Raw genomic sequence first — 18,813 nt, 5'->3', positions numbered from 1 at the left:
CATACTTTTCTTTTCTTTTCTTTTTTTCTTTTGACATGAGAAAATAATGGCCAATTTCAATTCTAATCCATCTACTTTCTTAAGATTATATAAAAGTGGTTAAATTTCAATTTGATCCTATATTTCGCTCAAATGTGAGCTTTAAATATCTATATTTTAATTTTGACATAATTTGGTTCTTCAACTTTGTAGTGCCTTTAGTTGGTCTAAATATTTTATTCGATTAAAATGCTAAGGTGAATTTTAGAACAGTTAACACCGTTAAAATTCTCTATTAAATTCAAGTCTATTATAATGTCATTTTCATTACATGGATACCAATAGAGTATTTTTTTAATTCAAAATGTCACACCAACAAATTTAACATAAAGATTTTAACGGTGTTAACAAATAGACCTAAATTTTAAAAATTAAAAAGTAGAGAGATCAAATAATTTTGAAAATAAAAGTATGGAGATTAAATTCCAAATATATGAAGAGTACAAGTACTTTGAACATATTATAACCTTTACATTTTACTCTATAATTTAGTTAACCCAACGCAAGTAGAGGATTAAATCTCAAATTAAGAGTAATAATAAAATTACACTTTGGCCCCCAAAAATTTTCTAGCTCATAACGATATAAAAAAATTATACTAATATATATATAAAGAGATTATCTCAATTCAAAATTTGATAATGGAATTATATAAAGGAATTTCTATCTTTACCAACTCATCTTTAGACTCTTTATAATGATAATTATGATTTCATGCATGATTAAAATATTAATTACAAAAAAAGGGAGAAAAGGTACCATTGGTTATGTTTATATTAAAGAAAAGGCAATAATTGTACCATTCTACCTTTGTTGGTTATTATAAAACTATTAAAGACATTACTAAATAATCTAAAGCAAAATATATATAAAAAATAAATCCAATAGTTCTTTATTAATTGCAAGTTGCTTTATGTAAAAGCCAAGAGAATTTTAAAATGACCCAACTTTTACATATATATATATATATATATATATGAAAATTACGTATTTAACTATATCGGATTAAGAATATTAAATGCATTTCGATTGTTTATTATGTTATTATCATCTTTCTAGAGTCGATGATCGAGTTGACTAATGATACTAACTCAATCAACTAATGTGGGTAAACGTATCAAAATAAAGCTTTGGTTGAAGTGGTAAAGGAGAGATTTTATAGATACTAGTGGTATGGGTTTAAATATCAATATTTTCAAATCTTTTTAAGAAATAAAAAATACAAAAGTACCCTCGTAATAATACAATTTATTTAAAATATGTAAGATTATTTTAATAATTTCCTTGACTGAAACGGTGTCGAGTTAACTTGTGACACCAATTTAGTCGAACACTTAAAATAATAATATAGATACATAATATTATTTGCTATTGACATTCTCAATGGGAATACAATATAAGTGGGTAAAAGTACCATGAAAGTTCTTGTATTAGGAGTCAGATTGCGCTTTGTCCCTTCTACGCAAAAAAAAAATAGACAAATTAGCCATTGTAGGTTAGATAAAAAAAATCAATTTATCATTTCTTTTGAAAATTTTATCCCTTTGTAACAATAAAAAAACTAAACAGTGACTCATGGCATACCATATGTACCTTCTACTGACGTACAGAAATTAGTTGTAAAAATAGATAAAACTTTTAATAAAAGGATCAGCTTACTCTTTAACCTAACGCACATAGAAATTTACGTATTTTTTAATATAAAAATTATAATCTAATCTCACTTCTAGTACGGAATCTCCATAACACTTTTAAATAAATTTTAATCATAATATTAAAAATAAAGTAGAAATATATCCTTTTCATATGTGGAAAAATGAATTTTATTGACCAAAATAGTTGACACTAAAAGAAAAAAAAGTTCAATTAGATGGTTACCCAACAACTAATTTTGCACTACTTATAATCTTAAAGTAGACTTCATGCTTTTTGATGTACCTTTATGAAAGCATACTTTTCATCTTTAATGTGACATGATAATTCATTATCTACATATTTATTATATCATAATAATTAAAAAATTAATTATTAAAGTGACGATTACATGTATGTCGATCAACAAAGTTAACTTTTTCATTTATTTTGAGATAATTTGATTTTATAATTTCGGTGAGTATAGTCCAATAGTTGACAATCTCGATTTTATTATATAGTTTTAATGTTATATTCCTTAATTCTCCTACCTAATTATAATTTATAATTAACAACCTAATCAATTTAAAACCATAGTCAAAGGCATTGCTGAAGCCCTAAATTGTAAAATAAATAATTTGATATATTTTATTGTGGGAGGAAGTTTCTCTTTATATTATCCCAACTTGTCATATACATACAAATAAATAATCCAAAATCATTTTATAATAAGAATAAATAAATGATTAAAGTATTTCAATTTAGTCCTCTAGTTTTAGATTTTAAAATTCATGTCCAATTATTAACACGGCTAAATTTGTTGCTGTTGACATTCGGTAGCTATGTAATTAAAACAATAACTTTGTAAATAACTTGAATTTAACAAAAAGATTAACAGTTGGACCTGAATTTCGAAATCATAAAAATAAAAATATAAGGACTAAATTCTTAAAATTTTAAAAATACAAGGACTTGTGACAAATTTTACCCTAAATCAATCTTATCAAAACAGGTGTAAGTAGGAAGGTGCCTTAAATACAAAAAGACTTGTTCAAAGGGCAAATGATGGTGACACTAATTTTAAGGGATACGTTCCAAGACACCTACTTTACTTTTTTTCCCATATATATATATATATATATATTGTTTTGAATTATTCAAAGAAAATTTGATTGTTTTTGGGTAATATAGAAACAACCCAAATCGTGAGGACCACTTCATTGATTTTGATATTATAATATTAGTATAAATAAAAATAAATAAAATATTAAGTGATGAAAATTCATAAAAAAATTATAATAATTGGTCCAATATTAAATAAGTATGTATGTACTATGTTTAAAAGAGGTATATATTGAATTGAATGGTCTTAGGTTGAGTGGTATCAGCATTGTTGCTTATGTAAGAGGATGTGAGTTCGAGTATGTTAAAATGTATTTTTCCTCCTATTTAAGGGAGTAAATACTAATATATATATATATATATATATATATATAAAACTTTTGTGTGCATTCAACCAAAATATTCTCTCCCCTCCCTTAAATAGGAGGATAATGTGATTCAGTGTACTCGAGCCCACATCCTCCTACAATAATAATAATACCTATTTCAATCGAGATATGACTCAATCGACAACCCTAATTATTGCCGGAAATATTTTTGTATACGGGTAGGTGCATGTTGAATAATTATTTAGTAATTTAAAAATTAATGTTAAAACCATAGGTTTATAACTCTAGGAAATCATAGTCTTTATATTTCATAATAAATAAAAAGCACATGGTTTAGCATGTGTTAGTTATTTCTGTATACTGAGATATGCTGTCAGGTTTTTGGCACATATATATTTCTGTATATATATTGAAATAATTTATCTGGATTATTTTTTTTAACGTAATGCTTAGAATTATTTATAGCTTCACCAACTCATAAATAGGAGGATAATGCGTTTCAGCACACTCAAATTCACGTCTTATTGCATTGACAAAAATACCCATATCAATCGAACTAAAACTCAATCAACTATTGAGACGATATTACAAGAATAGACTTTTGTGTTTCTTATCCAAATTTTTTGTCCCTTTTAGTCTTTAAATTTGTGTTATTTATCAAATTATTCCATAAATAGATGAAAGAGTTAACGTATGTTAATTTTGTTGATGCGATATACACATGGATTGCCATGATAACAATTAATTAATTTTTTTAATTTGGAAAATTAAAAAAATTATAAAGTTATTTAAAAAATTAAAAATTATTAAAAGTATATAAAATATATTTTTTAATATTTTTAAATTAAAAAAAACAATTAATTGTTAACGTGTCATACATGTCGATTGTCACATGGATGCCACGTCAGTAAAGTTAACAGACAATTAATTTTTTTCATTTATTTTAGGGCGATTTAACTAACAATACAAGTTCAACGGCTAAAAAAGGCGAAAAAATAAATAGAGGGCTAAAATAAATTTTTTTTATAAAGAGGGCCAAATAAGTTATTTTTCCTTAATTTTAACAATTAAAATCCCAAGTAAGGTGCTTTTTGATGCCTGGAAAATATAATTAGACTGTTTGATAAATGTAATAGTTAAAATTTTAAAGGTAAATTATTTAAAGGGTAACGTCAAAAGAAATAAAATAAAATAATCGAATTAAAAATTCAACATTAAGTGATAAGTAGCTTCTTATCTACTTATCATTTTTCACATTTTTTTCATTGAAAAAATCTATAGTTTATTTTTTTATAATCAATTATCGAACGTACTTAAACAAATTAAATCATTGAAAATATTAATTTTAAGTTGATTTAATATTTTTAATAATTTTCGAATAAAGGTGTTTTGGTCATATCTGTTATTTTTGACACAACCCATAGCCCTCCAACCGATAAATAGGAAGATAAGCGCTTCAACGCAATCGAGCTCACATCCTCCTATATTGACAACAATATCTATACCAATCGAACTAAGACTCAATCGGCAAACAAGAGTTAACTTAAATTTCACTTAAATTTAAAAGGTATCCAAGCCATACCCTTGAATAGATAGCTAATACTTTGTTATGGATACCAAGAAGATATCCAAGCAGCAAGTTTCAACTGGGCCTTACCATGCAAATCATAAACCCCATTTTTTTTAATGAGTTACAAAATTATTTTAAAACAAAAAGTTACATAATCTGTGGTTATGTTGGTGGTAGTGTCACGGGTCGAGACTCAAACTTTAAATTTATGTAGTTCAACATATAAAATTGATAATCATGATTGTTTACATTAGATTAGATTGACGGGTTGAATCAGTCCATAACCCCAAAAGAATGATTGAATTGAATTGAATTGAACCATAATAAATAATATTTGAGAGATCAATGAGAGTAGTCAAAATGCTACAATTCCAAACTAAGGCACCAAAACCTTGGGTATAGGTATCGACACATTGCCCTTGGATAGACTCCCTTGCATTGTTTTGGTTGTTTTGAACTCCCCAAAACTTATATTAGACCCCAAACACCTCCGATCACCCCATAAAAGTTTCCAAATGATTTTATATATGTTTCTAAACACAAGATCTCGATTTGAGCTGAAGAGCTTTGAACATCAGTTTTATGATTTGGACATGTCCTTATATTTATTCAATCATCTAAAACAATTTTTAATTTTATCTAAATCTTTCTAAAAAGCTTTGAAGGTCTTCTTCTTATAATATATATATTTAAAAATAAATTAAATTTTATGAATATCTTTTCTCATTCACTACACATGTCTTCTCTCTTTTCAATTTACAAATATATTTTGTGGATATCTTTGTTGTCTTCACAAGTTGTGATGGATAGATGACGGTCTTGAAAAGTGGGTGGCTCTTTGTCAACTTCTTAATCTATTTCTGTTTTGAGAGTATTTCAGAATAATTAATGATTTCAAATGTCGATTTGGACCCATGTTGTCTTAAATTTTATATGTTTTTTTTGTTTGTTTTTCCATTACTTAATAAGTTTTTAGTTTTAGAAGTTTTTGTCTACGCTTGTTATACGTTTTTTAGTCTTGCTTATGCATGTAATCTTAGTTTTACAAGTGATTTTACGGATGATTTTGTTATCATCCTCTCTAGTTTGGTGAATGCTCGATTCTTTTGTCGATTTTTGCTCGCTGCTTTGGACCATCTAGGGTTGATTTCCTTATCGTATTAAGTGCTTGCAATCACTCTAGATACGTCGTGCTTGAGTTGTGACAAAGCCAATTATCAGTGTGTCATAATGTTCTTTTGATGTTAAGGCTAAAGTCGTTGTTGTGTTGAAAGAGCTTGTCCTTCACTATCTACGACGAGTATTTGCTATTTTTTTCTCTGAATTGTATGGTTCCATTCAATGAATGAACTAATGATTTTACCTTTAAAAAAAAATTCCCGTATTAAGTTCTAAGGAATAAATTATCTCTATTGATTTTTGATACTACCTAAAATATCCTATTAATTTTTTATGTTACCTAAAATATCCTTATTAACTACTAAAAACTCGCTTAGGAGTTGGTTTTATATAATTATGATACCCACTATTACCTTAATTTAATTACAATATATAACATTTTAATTTAATTTAATCACATTAAATAATAATTAATTTAATTTAATTATCATATCATATTTTTCGCTATTAATCATGTCGTATAATAATTTAATTTTAAAATTTTGCGACCAAAATATTTAGCATTGATATATTATTTAAGATTTTTTTGTTAAATTGATGTCATCCTTAATCAATTATTAATTTAATGGTGAATTATTTATAAAAATTATTTTAAAGATATTTTTATTCTTTCATTTTATATAGAATTTAGAAAATACGTGTATAAAGAGATTTGAACCCAAAATATTACGACTCTCATTTTATCTTTACTACCTTTAACCAAAGTAATATTTTATTGTCTTTTGTTAATATTTTATAAAGGGACTAAATCTCACATTTTGTCAATGTACAAGAACTAATAGCATATTTTTACCAAAAATTTAACAAGATGGCTAACGGTTAAATGTTCAGAGACGAATTTAGAACTTTTACAAAAAATGGAGGATTATGTTTGCAATTAACCCATATAAAAAAACATTCGCAGAATTTTCCATGAAAGTTCCTTGTTTGGAGAAATTTGTCAGCTTTAAACAAAGAGTTGAAAGAAAAGCGCTAAATGGAAATCTGTATATGATCAAATAGAAACTGAAATTTCAAAAAGAAAGAAAAAAAAAAAAGATGGGCAAGAGGGGGGTGATTATATACGATTTTATCATCTCCTTGATGTGGGTATGGTCTAATTTTCTGATAAAGCTGTTGGTGAATCAAATTTTAGGGATTGATTACCAACCCAAGGCTGAATTTGTGAAGAATTCTTTATCCGTTATCAACATGTTCTTCTTCGCCTTCTTGGGTAAGGTCACTAATGGCGGCGCTTATAATCCTTTGACTGTTTTAGCCTCCGCCGTGTCTGGTGGTTTCGCCCACTTCCTTTTCACTGTTGGGGCCAGAATTCCCGCTCAGGTTAATGTCTTTTTACAACAAATTATATGTATATTTAATGATTAAATTATATACATTGTTGATGTTTAGGTTAATTCTGAATTTTAGATTTCTTTTGATGTTTCCTGTTTGTTGATGTTTGGATTTTGTGCCTTGGTGCATGATACTTTGTTAGAATCCACTAGGTAACCATTGGGGGGGGGATTCCATTTTGCTCTACTAAAGCAAACTAGTCCTGAAAATTGGTAAAAAAGTACTATGGAGGCCTTGAATTAGAAGTTGAATTATATTTTGCTCCCTTTACTAGTGTCTGTACATTGCATTAAAGAGCAAATTGATCTTTTTTGTTAAAAGTTTCATTCATTTATACTGATAAAAATTGGCGTGGATGAAGAAATATCATAGAGTGACATGTGACACGCCATGTACCATTTATGCTTATTTTTTGAATAAAGGGGCAAAATGCAATCTGACTTCTAGCACAGGGCTTCCATCATACTTTTACTGAATCTACTGCCATTGTTTATCTCATTTCATGTCTGCATCAAGTACTTAGGGAACTATAATGTTGTTTGTTCTTACCAAACTTACCAAGGATTTGGATTTACAAGCCAAGTGTCTGGTATTTTATATGTATGGTATCTGTTGTTTGTACATGGTTGTTCAAAGAATGTTGTTTCTCTTTAGACAAGAATCTAAACATGCTTAATAGTGAATAGGGGTGTAAGTGAGCTGAGCTTGAATACTGTCAAACTCGAGCTCCACTTGAAATTTTAAGCTCGATACTTGGCTTGAGCTTGATAGAACATCTGTTTTTCAGTTTGAGATATAATTGAGCTACTCATTTAACGATTTTTGTAATTAAGCTCGAGCTCTGCCCAAAAATTAAGCTTAGGGTTAATAATATATATTAAGGGTAATAATGTAATTTAATAATATAAAATATGAAAAGCTCGATAAGGCTCAGGAGCTGTTCAAATCAAGTATTACTAAGCTCGAATTTGACTCGTTCGATAGCTTGAGTTGCTTGAGTTCAAGCTCGGCTCGATAATTATCGAATCGAGTAGCTTGCTGTCACCAGTGTTTCATTTGCACTCCTAATAGTGATAGGGGAACAAACCGTTGTTTTACGTTAGCCCTTTGGCTTTGCTTAGTACATCATTCTTTTAGGTTTTTGACATGACTTGTAACATGGTTTCTCACACGACCATAAACCGAACATTTTTGAACTATGTTTCGGTTGATCAGTGTATGTTGCCAAAGCTATTTATGATCTCAAATGTTGATTGTATGATAGATGAAAAACAGCTTTTACTTCATTGCACTTTGATATGTTGTTATGTATGGTTTTTTTTTCCTTTTCAGGTAATTGGATCTATTACTGGGGTTAAGCTCATTATCCAGATCTTTCCGGGGATTGGATCCGGGCCACGTTTGAATGTCGATATCCATCAAGGTGCATTAACTGAAGGATTCTTAACATTTGCAATTGTCATCATCTCGCTCGGGCTTACTACCAAGATCCCTAGCAGTTTCTTTATGAAGACGTGGATCGCAAGCATCTCCAAGTTAACTCTTCATATTCTTGGCTCTAATCTCACTGGTGGATGCATGAACCCTGCCTCTGTAAGCACCCACCGTTTCTTAGTCCCGATCGATGTGGTCGATAACAGAACCTAACGGTCAAACTCTTTTTTTTATTATTTAAAACATGTAGGTAATGGGATGGGCTTATGCTCGTGGAGATCATATCTCGAAGGAACATATACTCGTATACTGGCTCGCTCCGATAGAGGCGACTTTGTTAGCGGTTTGGGTTTTTCGGTTGGCAGTTAAACCAGCTATAGAGGCGAAACAGAATGTAAAAGCTAAACCAGAGTGAGTCCCTCTGTTTGTTGAAACTCATCAGTGACCTTGAGGATATGATAACTCAAAGTGTATGTAAATTCCATGGTTAGATGCGACTTTTCGAAAATTAGGAATTTAGTCCCTGTACTTGTATTTTTAGGAATTTCGTCCTTACTTTTCAGATTTTAAAATTCAGGTCTAACTGTTAATCCTGTTAATTCTTTTGTTGTTAAATTTGTTGCTATTGGATTCTGAAATATAAAAAAAAGTACTCATTTGGTAGCTATGTAATTAAAAAATGTTGTCAATAACCCAAAATTTAACAAAAAAATTAGCTGAACCTGAATTTTGAAATACAAAAAGTAGAGGATTAAATTTCTAGAAATATAAGTATAAGGACTAAATTTTAATTTTTAAAAGTATAGGATTTCAATCTATATTTGCATTGATTTCTTTGTTTTGTATGTATTATAGTGTAACCTATTGCTGCATGTGACATTGTCTGCTTTGTAAAAATTCTTGTAATTTGTGAAAGTTGTAGATATAATTTTATGTTTTTCTAACTTTGTATTTTTAAATTTTAAATATATTAAGTTATGTTATTTCTAAAATATAATACATCAAATTATCATATATGTAATATCACGTCGAATATTATTTTCTCATTTTTTATTAAAAATTCAATCAATAGATTAACGACTATCATTTGCGTTAAATATTGAAATTTCAAAATTTGACAAGTATAAAGATTTAGAACGATTTAATTGAAGAACATGGGCTAAATTTACAATTATACACGTAGTACAAGATTAGTAATTAAATTTAATCAAATGGATTTAATTGCTTGTGTTTGGGTTACGATTAAATTTCTGTGAACTGATATATCAAAATCTTTATAAAATATCGAAACTCGAATTCGAGTAACATTCATGAACAATACAATCATTAAGGACATGACCAAAAATAATAAGAAGAAAACTGAAATGATTATTGCAAGAAAGACGAAAAACTCAAAGAACACAATGTCAATACATATAAGATCTAAGCAGGGTCCAAAAAAAATCTTCAGCAGATAATGAGGGAACATTCGAGTGTGCTTCAGCCTGCAAAAGAACAAGACATATCAGTTAGAAACCAAAACTGTCCCCACTATTAATGTTATCAAACAAGAAAACAATGATTTACAAACTTGTCTCTTGATTCGGGTTTTGTCCTTGACTCTATCACAAGTAGGGATGTTCTGTGTCAACTCGAAGCTTGACCAATCTGTCCCGATCTCGATTTTTAAGAAAAAAATTGCTCTAAACTTGAAATTTAATAAGAGATCCGATTCTAATTTAATCCGATCCGATCCGATCCGATTCGAATTTAATTTAATTGTTTTGTTTTTCATTTTGAAGGAAATAATATTACATTTTTAATTGATTTATCTTTTTTTAAGCTTAAAATTTAATATTATATATATGGGGTAATTTTGTAAATATCTCGGAATGCAGTAGTTTTACCTTAAACTTGACCTAACTTGCCTCGAACCTAATTTTCCAAAAAACTTTCAATCCTAACGGATCGGCTGGGGTCGAAACTCGTTGGATTCGGATTTTTTTACCATCCCTAGCCAAAAGCTGTAAACGGTTCATAAAAGAAGTGCCTCGACCGTACTTGGGCACACAACCACCCACCAAGGGTCATGAGCGTCTCGCCCTTAGTGGGGTTACCATTGACATACAGGTTACCACTTAAGGAACATAATACCACTTACACTACGACAGACTGTTCAATATAGATCACACTTTAAAAACTTTTAACCCTCAACAAAACTATTTCCCCAAGAACTTACCCCTGCATTTTGGTGGTATGTGAAGATTATATTTGCACTTCTTAGGCAATGCAAATGCGCGAGAAGGGTTGATATTGAAGGCAGGAAGAGCATCCTTGAAGTTGCAAAGACAATTCAAGTCGGCATGTTTTATCAAAAGACAGCATTGCTTGGTCGGTGGTGGAGGGTATCTCCCGGTGACCGCCGGCCGGCAAAGGTTCAACCTACTCGATGGAATGTTACATATGGTTGCCCCTTTAGCTCCTTCCACCATTGCAATGACCACAAATATTGCTACCAAGCAATATACCATAAGTTTCTCACTAACCTTAGCCATTTTTCTTGCCTCAAAAAAACTATTTCAAACCCAATGCTAAGTAATACACCTGCACTTAATTTATAGTAAGGGTTTTGAGGGTAAACTATCTAAGTAGTCATCCAATTATTAGAATTTCTTTTTGGCCACCCAACTATGAAAAATTATAAAATCATCATCCAACAATTAGTAAATTTTTTTTGGTCACTCAACTATCATGAATTTTTGGGTGTTTCTATTTTTATGTTTGCCAGCTGGGGACAAAAAATGATAACTTAAATAGTTTAGTGATTATTTTATAATTTTTCATAGTTGTGTGACTAAAAAGAAATTTACTAATAGTTGGGTGACTACTAGCCTACTTTACCCATATACATACATACATGCATATATATATATATATAACAAGACATGTGAATACAGTCTGTAGGATAGTCACGAGAGAACTTAAAGAGTAGAAAATACTTAATCTTTGAATCTGAATTGAACAACAAAGTTCAATGAAGAATGTTTCCATGGTTATATTTTTTAATTCATTAAAAAAGTTAAATTATCCTATTAATTTGATCAATTTTATTCCTGTACTTTTCAAATTTTGAAATTTAGTCATAACCCAAATAGTACGTAGCAGTCGAGTTCGTTTAGTTAAATTCAATTAACAGTCCTGTACTATGCGTATAGTTACGGATTTAATTTGTATTCTTCAATTGGATCATTTTAAGTCCCTATATTTTGAATTTTGAAATAATTAGTTGACATATTATTACACATATGATAATATGTTTACCACATCATATTTGAAATAGTAAAACTTACTGAATTTAACAATTATTGTTTGATTAATATTGAAATTTTAAAATTTGAAAAATATAATCACTAAAATGATTAAATTAAAATACAAAGATTAAATCAACAAATTTTCCAAAAAAATAAGGACTAATTAGAGCAGAAATTAACCTTAAAAATGTCGGTTCGATGTAGAAACTATGGTTTCGTATAAGAAAACAGGCCATGCAATCATAATCTAGACTATAGGCTATAAAAAATATAATTAAAACACAACACAACATGTGAGTTGTCAAAGTTTTGTCTGTTTGTCCTTCTCGTTTCTATCAAACACTTTTGTTGGTTTTGACCAGATTGGATAAAAACAAACTTTTAAGAAAGCATATCTTATATCTATGTTTAAATATACGTGGAACATGAATATTAATTATAGATGTCTTTCAAAAAAAATTAGAGTACCGATGGAATTCAATGTTCATTGTAACACTTTTAATCCGATCAGATCCGATCAGGTTTGAGTTATAGGATGCTATATTCGTTGTTGAAGCGACTATCGTTAATGTTAGAAATTATGTGACCCAAATCCCTGTTAAAAATAAAATACAAGTGGCAAGATAGGGGGATCTACGAGGGCAAAGGTCGTATCCCATTGTAGATCCCCCGCGGTACAGTACATGCTGCACAAGTGAAATCCGTATAGAAGTTTATTTCCTCTATTTGATGTTGATTACAATAATGTGTTTTAATCTTGCTGCATTACTTTTATTTGACTTTGATTAGAATATGGTTTTACAAACCTATAAATAGACGTAATCTATACTTATCTTGTATCATTCGAATTCGACATAGTGAATTTCTTCTCCTCAGCCCGTGGTTTTTCCCGAAAAGATTTCCACCTAAAATTCTGCATGTTCTATTTTTCTCTCTTTCTTTGTGATTCATTGTCATTATTGACATTAAATTTTAACAATTAATTATACAATATACACCAATCAAACATGTAATTAAGTTCTAAATACATTTATTGACCCGAGCACGAAATAGGATCAAATCGTAAAGTTTTAAAAATTCCAAGCTGTCATCATGACTTCAGTGTTTCCTCGTCGCGACGAGACTCTCTGAGTTGCCAATGTCACGATGTTGAGATTTGTAGTTCTGACGTGGAACTTGTTTTCGATAAAAATGTACCATTTGATACCTATTTTAGTGCTTCCAAACAAGCTATTCAATTTACTCAACAAATCACCATCTTTACATGAATAAAACCATACTAAAAACATACCAAAACAAGCCATTTAACCATTTTCATTCAACCAATTCAATATAAGTTCAAATTAACACAAAACATACCAATTCAACTCATTCAATTATAAATCATCCATCCAACCAACTAGCCATTGAAATACCAACTTCTTATCTATGCTAATCCATGTTCAAACATGCTATTTTAATTGCCAAACATAATTCAAACACATTTACCAAAACATGCCATTTCAACTAGACATTAACATTGTCAAAATCATGCATTAGGAAGCTTTCAAGCTATGTCCAACATTCAAAGTTAACATATACAAAACAACTATATACATGCCACAATTCCGAACTTAAAATGATCGAAAAGCTACCGATTAAAAAATAGGATAGTGTGAGATTCAAAGCGATCTGCTTGATATGTTCTGGAAGGTAATGATCTATAAGGAAAACAGAAAGTAACATAATGCTTGGTAAGTTCATATGAAATTTGACTTACCTTGACATTACAACAAACTAAACATTTAAATGCATTGTCATTCAATATGGCATCATTTGACATATCTTGAAATAGCTAACATATAATATCATATACAACAAATAGGTTAGTCCATTTTCATATCAAGAACTTTAAACAAAAATAATTTACCACAACTCAATTTGAAACATGTACAAAAAAATTCATATTCAATTTGAAAGCATGTAAAATTCAATCCACATTTGTATCATTACAATGATTTCATTTCCGTTAGGTTAACATTTCGGATACACGTAACTATATTGCTCACACAAGTTGGTAGGGATTAGGGTTGCTCAGACAAGCTGACATTTATGAATTTGCTCAAACAAGCTAACATCGTATTGAGGTTACTAGTCCAAGCTAAACCAATGATACATATAGGCTAAGAATCCGCAACAAATTTTGGATCTCATATAACCATGTAAATCCCTGTGATTCCATATTTGACCCTAATGGCATGCCATACGTATCCTAATCTTTTACTAAATTCATACTAGCATCGTTATCTTAAGCGTATTATTTCAAGCCTTATATCAGAATGCATATTTCATACAAATCCTGTAAACATGTAACATTCATATCGGTACTTTGTACCCTTTCATATAGCCAACATTTTCATGTTTTACAATTCAGTCCATAAATAGCCAAATAAGCCAATTTCCACAATTTCACTTAAATATAAACATACTATTGAAAAAAAATACAAAGATAATTTAGTAAGTTCCATATGAACTTACATGGAAAAAGAGCAATAAATGAGACTAGAAGGACTAATCAATAATTTTTCTTTTCCCCAATTATCTTCGGGTTGGTTCAATTCTCGATCTATACAATTATTCAATTCAATTTAACAATACTACAAATTTTATAACATTTTATTACATGCATATACCAGTTCAATTTCATTTTCTAAATGCCCCTAAATTTTTGCATTTTATTTAATTTAGACCCTAAAATCAAAATTGCCATAACTTTCAATTTTGAGCTTAGATTTCAAAACCGATCTCACTCGCATCCTTTTAGGACCCTCTACTATCTATTGTCAAAAAAATTTCACATCAGATATTCAATTTTTACACTTTAATCCGTCTTGACAAAACTAACAATTTAAACTTTACAATCTCATCCTTTTTCATATCTAAGCTTGAAATCTATCGATTTAACACTAATTTCTTTAAGAAATTAGCAATGAAAACTTTTAAAAATTTTAACAATTTTACAAATTGGTACATGAGCTAGCTAAATCAAGCTCCCATGGCTTCAAAAACATAAAAATTACAAGAAAATGGTTTAATTGCACATACCAATTTTGTAGCCGAATGTGAAATGTTTCCTTAGGTTTTCTCTCCTTCAAGATTCAGCCAAGAGAGGAAGATGAATAAAAGATGATAACTTTTCCTTTTAATTTGTTTAGATTAAGGATGAGTTAACTAAGTTTAATTAATTTAAGTTTAATTAATTAACTATTAATCAAAGATAGTTGGAATGTCATCATAGGCCATTATTTCATATTGTAAATTGGTTAAATTACCTTTTTGGACCTTTTATTAAATAAAAATAAAATGGAATAGAAATAAGTAAAACAAAATAAAAAATGAATAAACAGATAAAATGAAAAATCTAGCCTTAGGCGCAATTTTGACTTCGACTTTGAACTGCTCCCGGATAATGGATTCTCTCCTCCAATCGATAAGTCAGTTATAGAGATCGAGGAACAATCTCAAATCTCCAAATTCTTCTGTAGTGATAAATTAATTACAAGACCAGCACGACGACTAACCTTTACTAAGTGCATAACCTTGAAAGCAACTTGTACTCTAACATTTCAAACTTGCATTGTACCAATATAGAAAATAGGAAAAAAGAAGTACCGAATTAGTAGCATCCATGTCCAAAATTAATTACAAAAAATCACTAAAAACATGTTGATTAAGCACATTATCAACGTGCAAAAAGACGCATCATGACGAAGCTTCTAAATTCCCTCAAAGGAACCCATTTCAAGGATTATGAATTATATAATCGTTTCCCTTACCCAAGTACAGTTAGAATATCCCCTTTTACCTATAAACTTTGTTAAAACCCTTCAAGAAGCCTTTTTATCGATCTCTAAAATTCTCAAAACCACCACGAACGACTCTCCATAGTGATTTATATGAATCACCATGTACCACTAACCCAACACTTTGTATCAACAATTAGTGCGATGTGCACATAATCAACTTGAAAATTATAACTACTAAAAGTTTCAGTACCAAGCTAGTTCAGCTGGTCAAGTAACCAACAACAAGGTAACTATTATGAAAAGGACAATTTGGGCTTTCTCTCATTTTTCTACTTTGAAATATAGCTAATATAGTTCTGTCCACGCTTCGCATTAGGTTAATTATTTTTTAAGCTAAATTATAGAGTAAATAATTGATATTAAAAATACACCCTATTCTTTGTAGTTTTCGTACATTTGAAATTTAATCTTTGTATTTTTACTTTTAGAAATTTAATCCTTTAATTTTCAAATTTAAAAATTCAAATTAATGCTATTAAATTTACTAATGTAACATTTTAAAATTAAAAAATAAAATTATATCAATATTTTAATCAAAAACAACCAAAATTATATTTATCATGTCCAACCAAAATTCAAAACTAACAAATTCTAGGCTTAAATTCATTATGATATGATTGGAGGCAATACATCTATCTACAACATTCAATTAAATACACATTAAATTTTACACGTTCCTATGCACTTATCTAAGTAAAGTCAACTACATTCCTTGTCAATATTAAACATTAAACTTCATTTTCATCAAAGATCCAAGGATCAACCTATGGAGAACGAACTTCACAATTTCATCAAGGTATGGATTTTAGCTATCATTTCCCTTTGTTATTGTTTCTACATACCATCAAAGCTCCCCAAAGGCATTTTCAAGCTTATTTCTTTAACCCCAATCTTCATCTTCTTCCTTTACCTCCCTCTCACCATCTCCACCGCCCATCTCGTCGGCATCACCGCCTTCTTCCTCTCTTGGTTAGCTAATTTCAAGCTCCTCCTCTTTTGTTTCGACCAACCACCGCTCTCACCACCGCCGTCCAACCTTTTTCATTTCATCTCCTTAGCTTCTCTTCCCATTAAACCAAAACAAAAAACCCCATCTCAAAACAGATCTAAACCACCCCAAAGATCAATCTTGTTTGCTATAAAAGTTCTAATATTAGCTTTGCTTTATCATTGTTATAGCTACAAACAAATTCTCAATAAAAATGTAGTTCTAGCAATGTACTGTGTCCACATCTACATTGAGCTTGAGCTCATCCTAGCCTTGGCCGCAACCCTTGCTCGAGCCATGTTTGGGTTCGAGATCCAGCCACAGTTCAATGAACTCTACTTGGCTACCTCTTTACAAGATTTTTGGGGTCGTAGATGGAACCTTATGGTTACTAGTATTCTACGACCAACCGTATATTACCCCATACGCCGTATTTCTACTCGTTTGCTCGGATCAAGGTGGGCTTCGTTGCCGGCGATCGTCGTTGTGTTCGTCGTCTCCGGCTTGATGCATGAATTGATTTTTTATTACATGACTCGTGTGGCTCCTAGTTGGGAGGTGACATGGTTTTTCATCTTACATGGGGTTGCGGTGGCGGCGGAAGTGGTGGTGAAGAAGGTGGTGCCTGAGAAAATGAGGTTGCACCCGGTGGTTTCCGGGGCGTCAGCTTTGGGATTTGTGGCGGTGACTGCCGTTTGGTTGTTTCTCCCGCAGTTAGTGAGGAATGGTGTAGATGAGAAGAACATTGGAGAGTACTCCAAGGTGATGGATCTTATAAAGGGTTTGCTTCCATTTTGATTATCATTGTAATTTTAGAAAAAAATCATAAATAAAAATCCACCCATTTAAATTCCTTCCACCATTGCAATGACCACAAAAATTGCTACCAAGCAATACACCATCAGTTTCTCACTAACCTTAGCCATTTTTCTTGCCTCAAAAAAACTATATCAAACACAATGCTAAGTAACACACCTGCACTTAAATTATAGCAAGGGTTTTGAGGTAAACTATTTAATATTCACCCAATTATTAGTTAATTTTCTTTTGTCACTCAACAATGAAAAATTATAAAATGGTCTTCCAACTATTAGTAAATTTCTTTTTTGGTCACCTAACTATCTTGGAGTTTTGGGTATTTCTATTTTTATGGTAGCCAGCTGGGGACCAAAAATGACAAAATTGAATAGTTTAATAATTATTTTGTAATTTTTCATAGTTGTGTGACTAAAAAGAAATTTACTAATAGCTAGATGATCATTTAATTTATAACTTTTCATAATTGTGTGATTAAAAAATTTATTAATAATTGGGTGACTACTAGTATAGTTTACCCATATATATATATATATATAAAACAAGACATGTGAATACAGCTTGTAGGATAATCATGAGAGAACTTGAGTAGAAAGTACAAAACTCTCTGAGTCTGAATTGAACAACAAAGTTCTATGAAGAATATTTCCATGGTTATATTTTTATTTCATTAAAAAGGCAAATTCTGCTATTAATCTCAATGTTTTGTCAAAATTATGGATTTAATTTTTATACTTTAATTTGATCAATTTTTGTCCTATATTTTTGAATTTTAAAATTTAGTCATAACCCAAATAATAGCAGTTAAATTCAATTAATAGTCCTGTACTATACTTAAAGTTACAGATTTAATCCATATTCTTCAAGTGGATCATTTTAAGTCCCTGTATTTTTCGAGTTTTAAAATTTCAATCTTGAAGCAAATGACAATCGTTAATTCATTGCATGGATTTTTAGTTAGTAATATGCAGAAATAATCAACTGACATGTTATTACACATATGATAATATGTTTACCACCTCAGATTTTTAAAATAGCAAAACTTACTGAATTTAATAGTTACCGTTCGGTTAGTATTGAAACTTTAAAATTTGAAAAGTTTAATGACTAAAAATGATTAAATTAAAATATAGAGATTAAATATATAAATTTCGCAAAAATTAAGGATAAATAGCAGAAATTAACCTTAAAAATGTCGGCTTGATGTTCCATTTCCAGGATGTAGAAACTATGG

The 18,813-nt window shown here is 29.9% G+C and overlaps 3 protein-coding genes across 3 annotated transcripts; 2 read left to right on the top strand and 1 right to left on the bottom strand.

Moving 5' to 3' along the window:
• The first annotated feature begins 6,834 nt into the window (after window positions 1–6,834).
• On the top strand, window positions 6,835–9,239 carry LOC105768510 (probable aquaporin SIP2-1). Its single transcript, XM_012588464.2, has 3 exons — window positions 6,835–7,194; window positions 8,539–8,799; window positions 8,891–9,239. Exons 1-3 carry the CDS (start codon window positions 6,910–6,912, stop codon window positions 9,053–9,055), a joined length of 711 nt encoding a protein of 236 aa, XP_012443918.1. The 5' UTR covers window positions 6,835–6,909; the 3' UTR covers window positions 9,056–9,239.
• A 658-nt stretch (window positions 9,240–9,897) lies between these two features.
• LOC105768508 (putative lipid-transfer protein DIR1) lies at window positions 9,898–11,188 on the bottom strand. Its single transcript, XM_012588462.2, has 2 exons — window positions 10,859–11,188; window positions 9,898–10,124 (listed from the first exon to the last, which is right to left on the bottom strand). Exons 1-2 carry the CDS (start codon window positions 11,172–11,174, stop codon window positions 10,120–10,122), a joined length of 321 nt encoding a protein of 106 aa, XP_012443916.1. The 5' UTR covers window positions 11,175–11,188; the 3' UTR covers window positions 9,898–10,119.
• A 5,321-nt stretch (window positions 11,189–16,509) lies between these two features.
• Window positions 16,510–17,616, top strand: LOC105768507 (probable long-chain-alcohol O-fatty-acyltransferase 5). The gene has a single exon (XM_012588461.2). It carries the CDS (start codon window positions 16,542–16,544, stop codon window positions 17,559–17,561), a length of 1,020 nt encoding a protein of 339 aa, XP_012443915.1. The 5' UTR covers window positions 16,510–16,541; the 3' UTR covers window positions 17,562–17,616.
• Window positions 17,617–18,813: the final 1,197 nt, after the last annotated feature.

This window comes from Gossypium raimondii, chromosome 5, assembly GCF_025698545.1.
Source record: "Gossypium raimondii isolate GPD5lz chromosome 5, ASM2569854v1, whole genome shotgun sequence".
NCBI lineage: Eukaryota > Viridiplantae > Streptophyta > Magnoliopsida > Malvales > Malvaceae > Gossypium > Gossypium raimondii.
This window is presented reverse-complemented; position numbering and strand designations above follow the sequence as displayed.

Bases quoted from the DNA above. Each gene is read 5' to 3' on its own strand.
- LOC105768510 (XM_012588464.2), top strand. From the start codon at position 6,910: ATGGGCAAGAGGGGGGTGATTATATACGATTTTATCATCTCCTTGATG. The intron at 7,195-8,538 runs GTTAATGTCTTT...TTTCCTTTTCAG, and splicing joins GGGCCAGAATTCCCGCTCAG to GTAATTGGATCTATTACTGG. The intron at 8,800-8,890 runs GTAAGCACCCAC...TAAAACATGTAG, and splicing joins GATGCATGAACCCTGCCTCT to GTAATGGGATGGGCTTATGC.
- LOC105768508 (XM_012588462.2), bottom strand. From the start codon at position 11,174: ATGGCTAAGGTTAGTGAGAAACTTATGGTATATTGCTTGGTAGCAATA.
- LOC105768507 (XM_012588461.2), top strand. From the start codon at position 16,542: ATGGAGAACGAACTTCACAATTTCATCAAGGTATGGATTTTAGCTATC.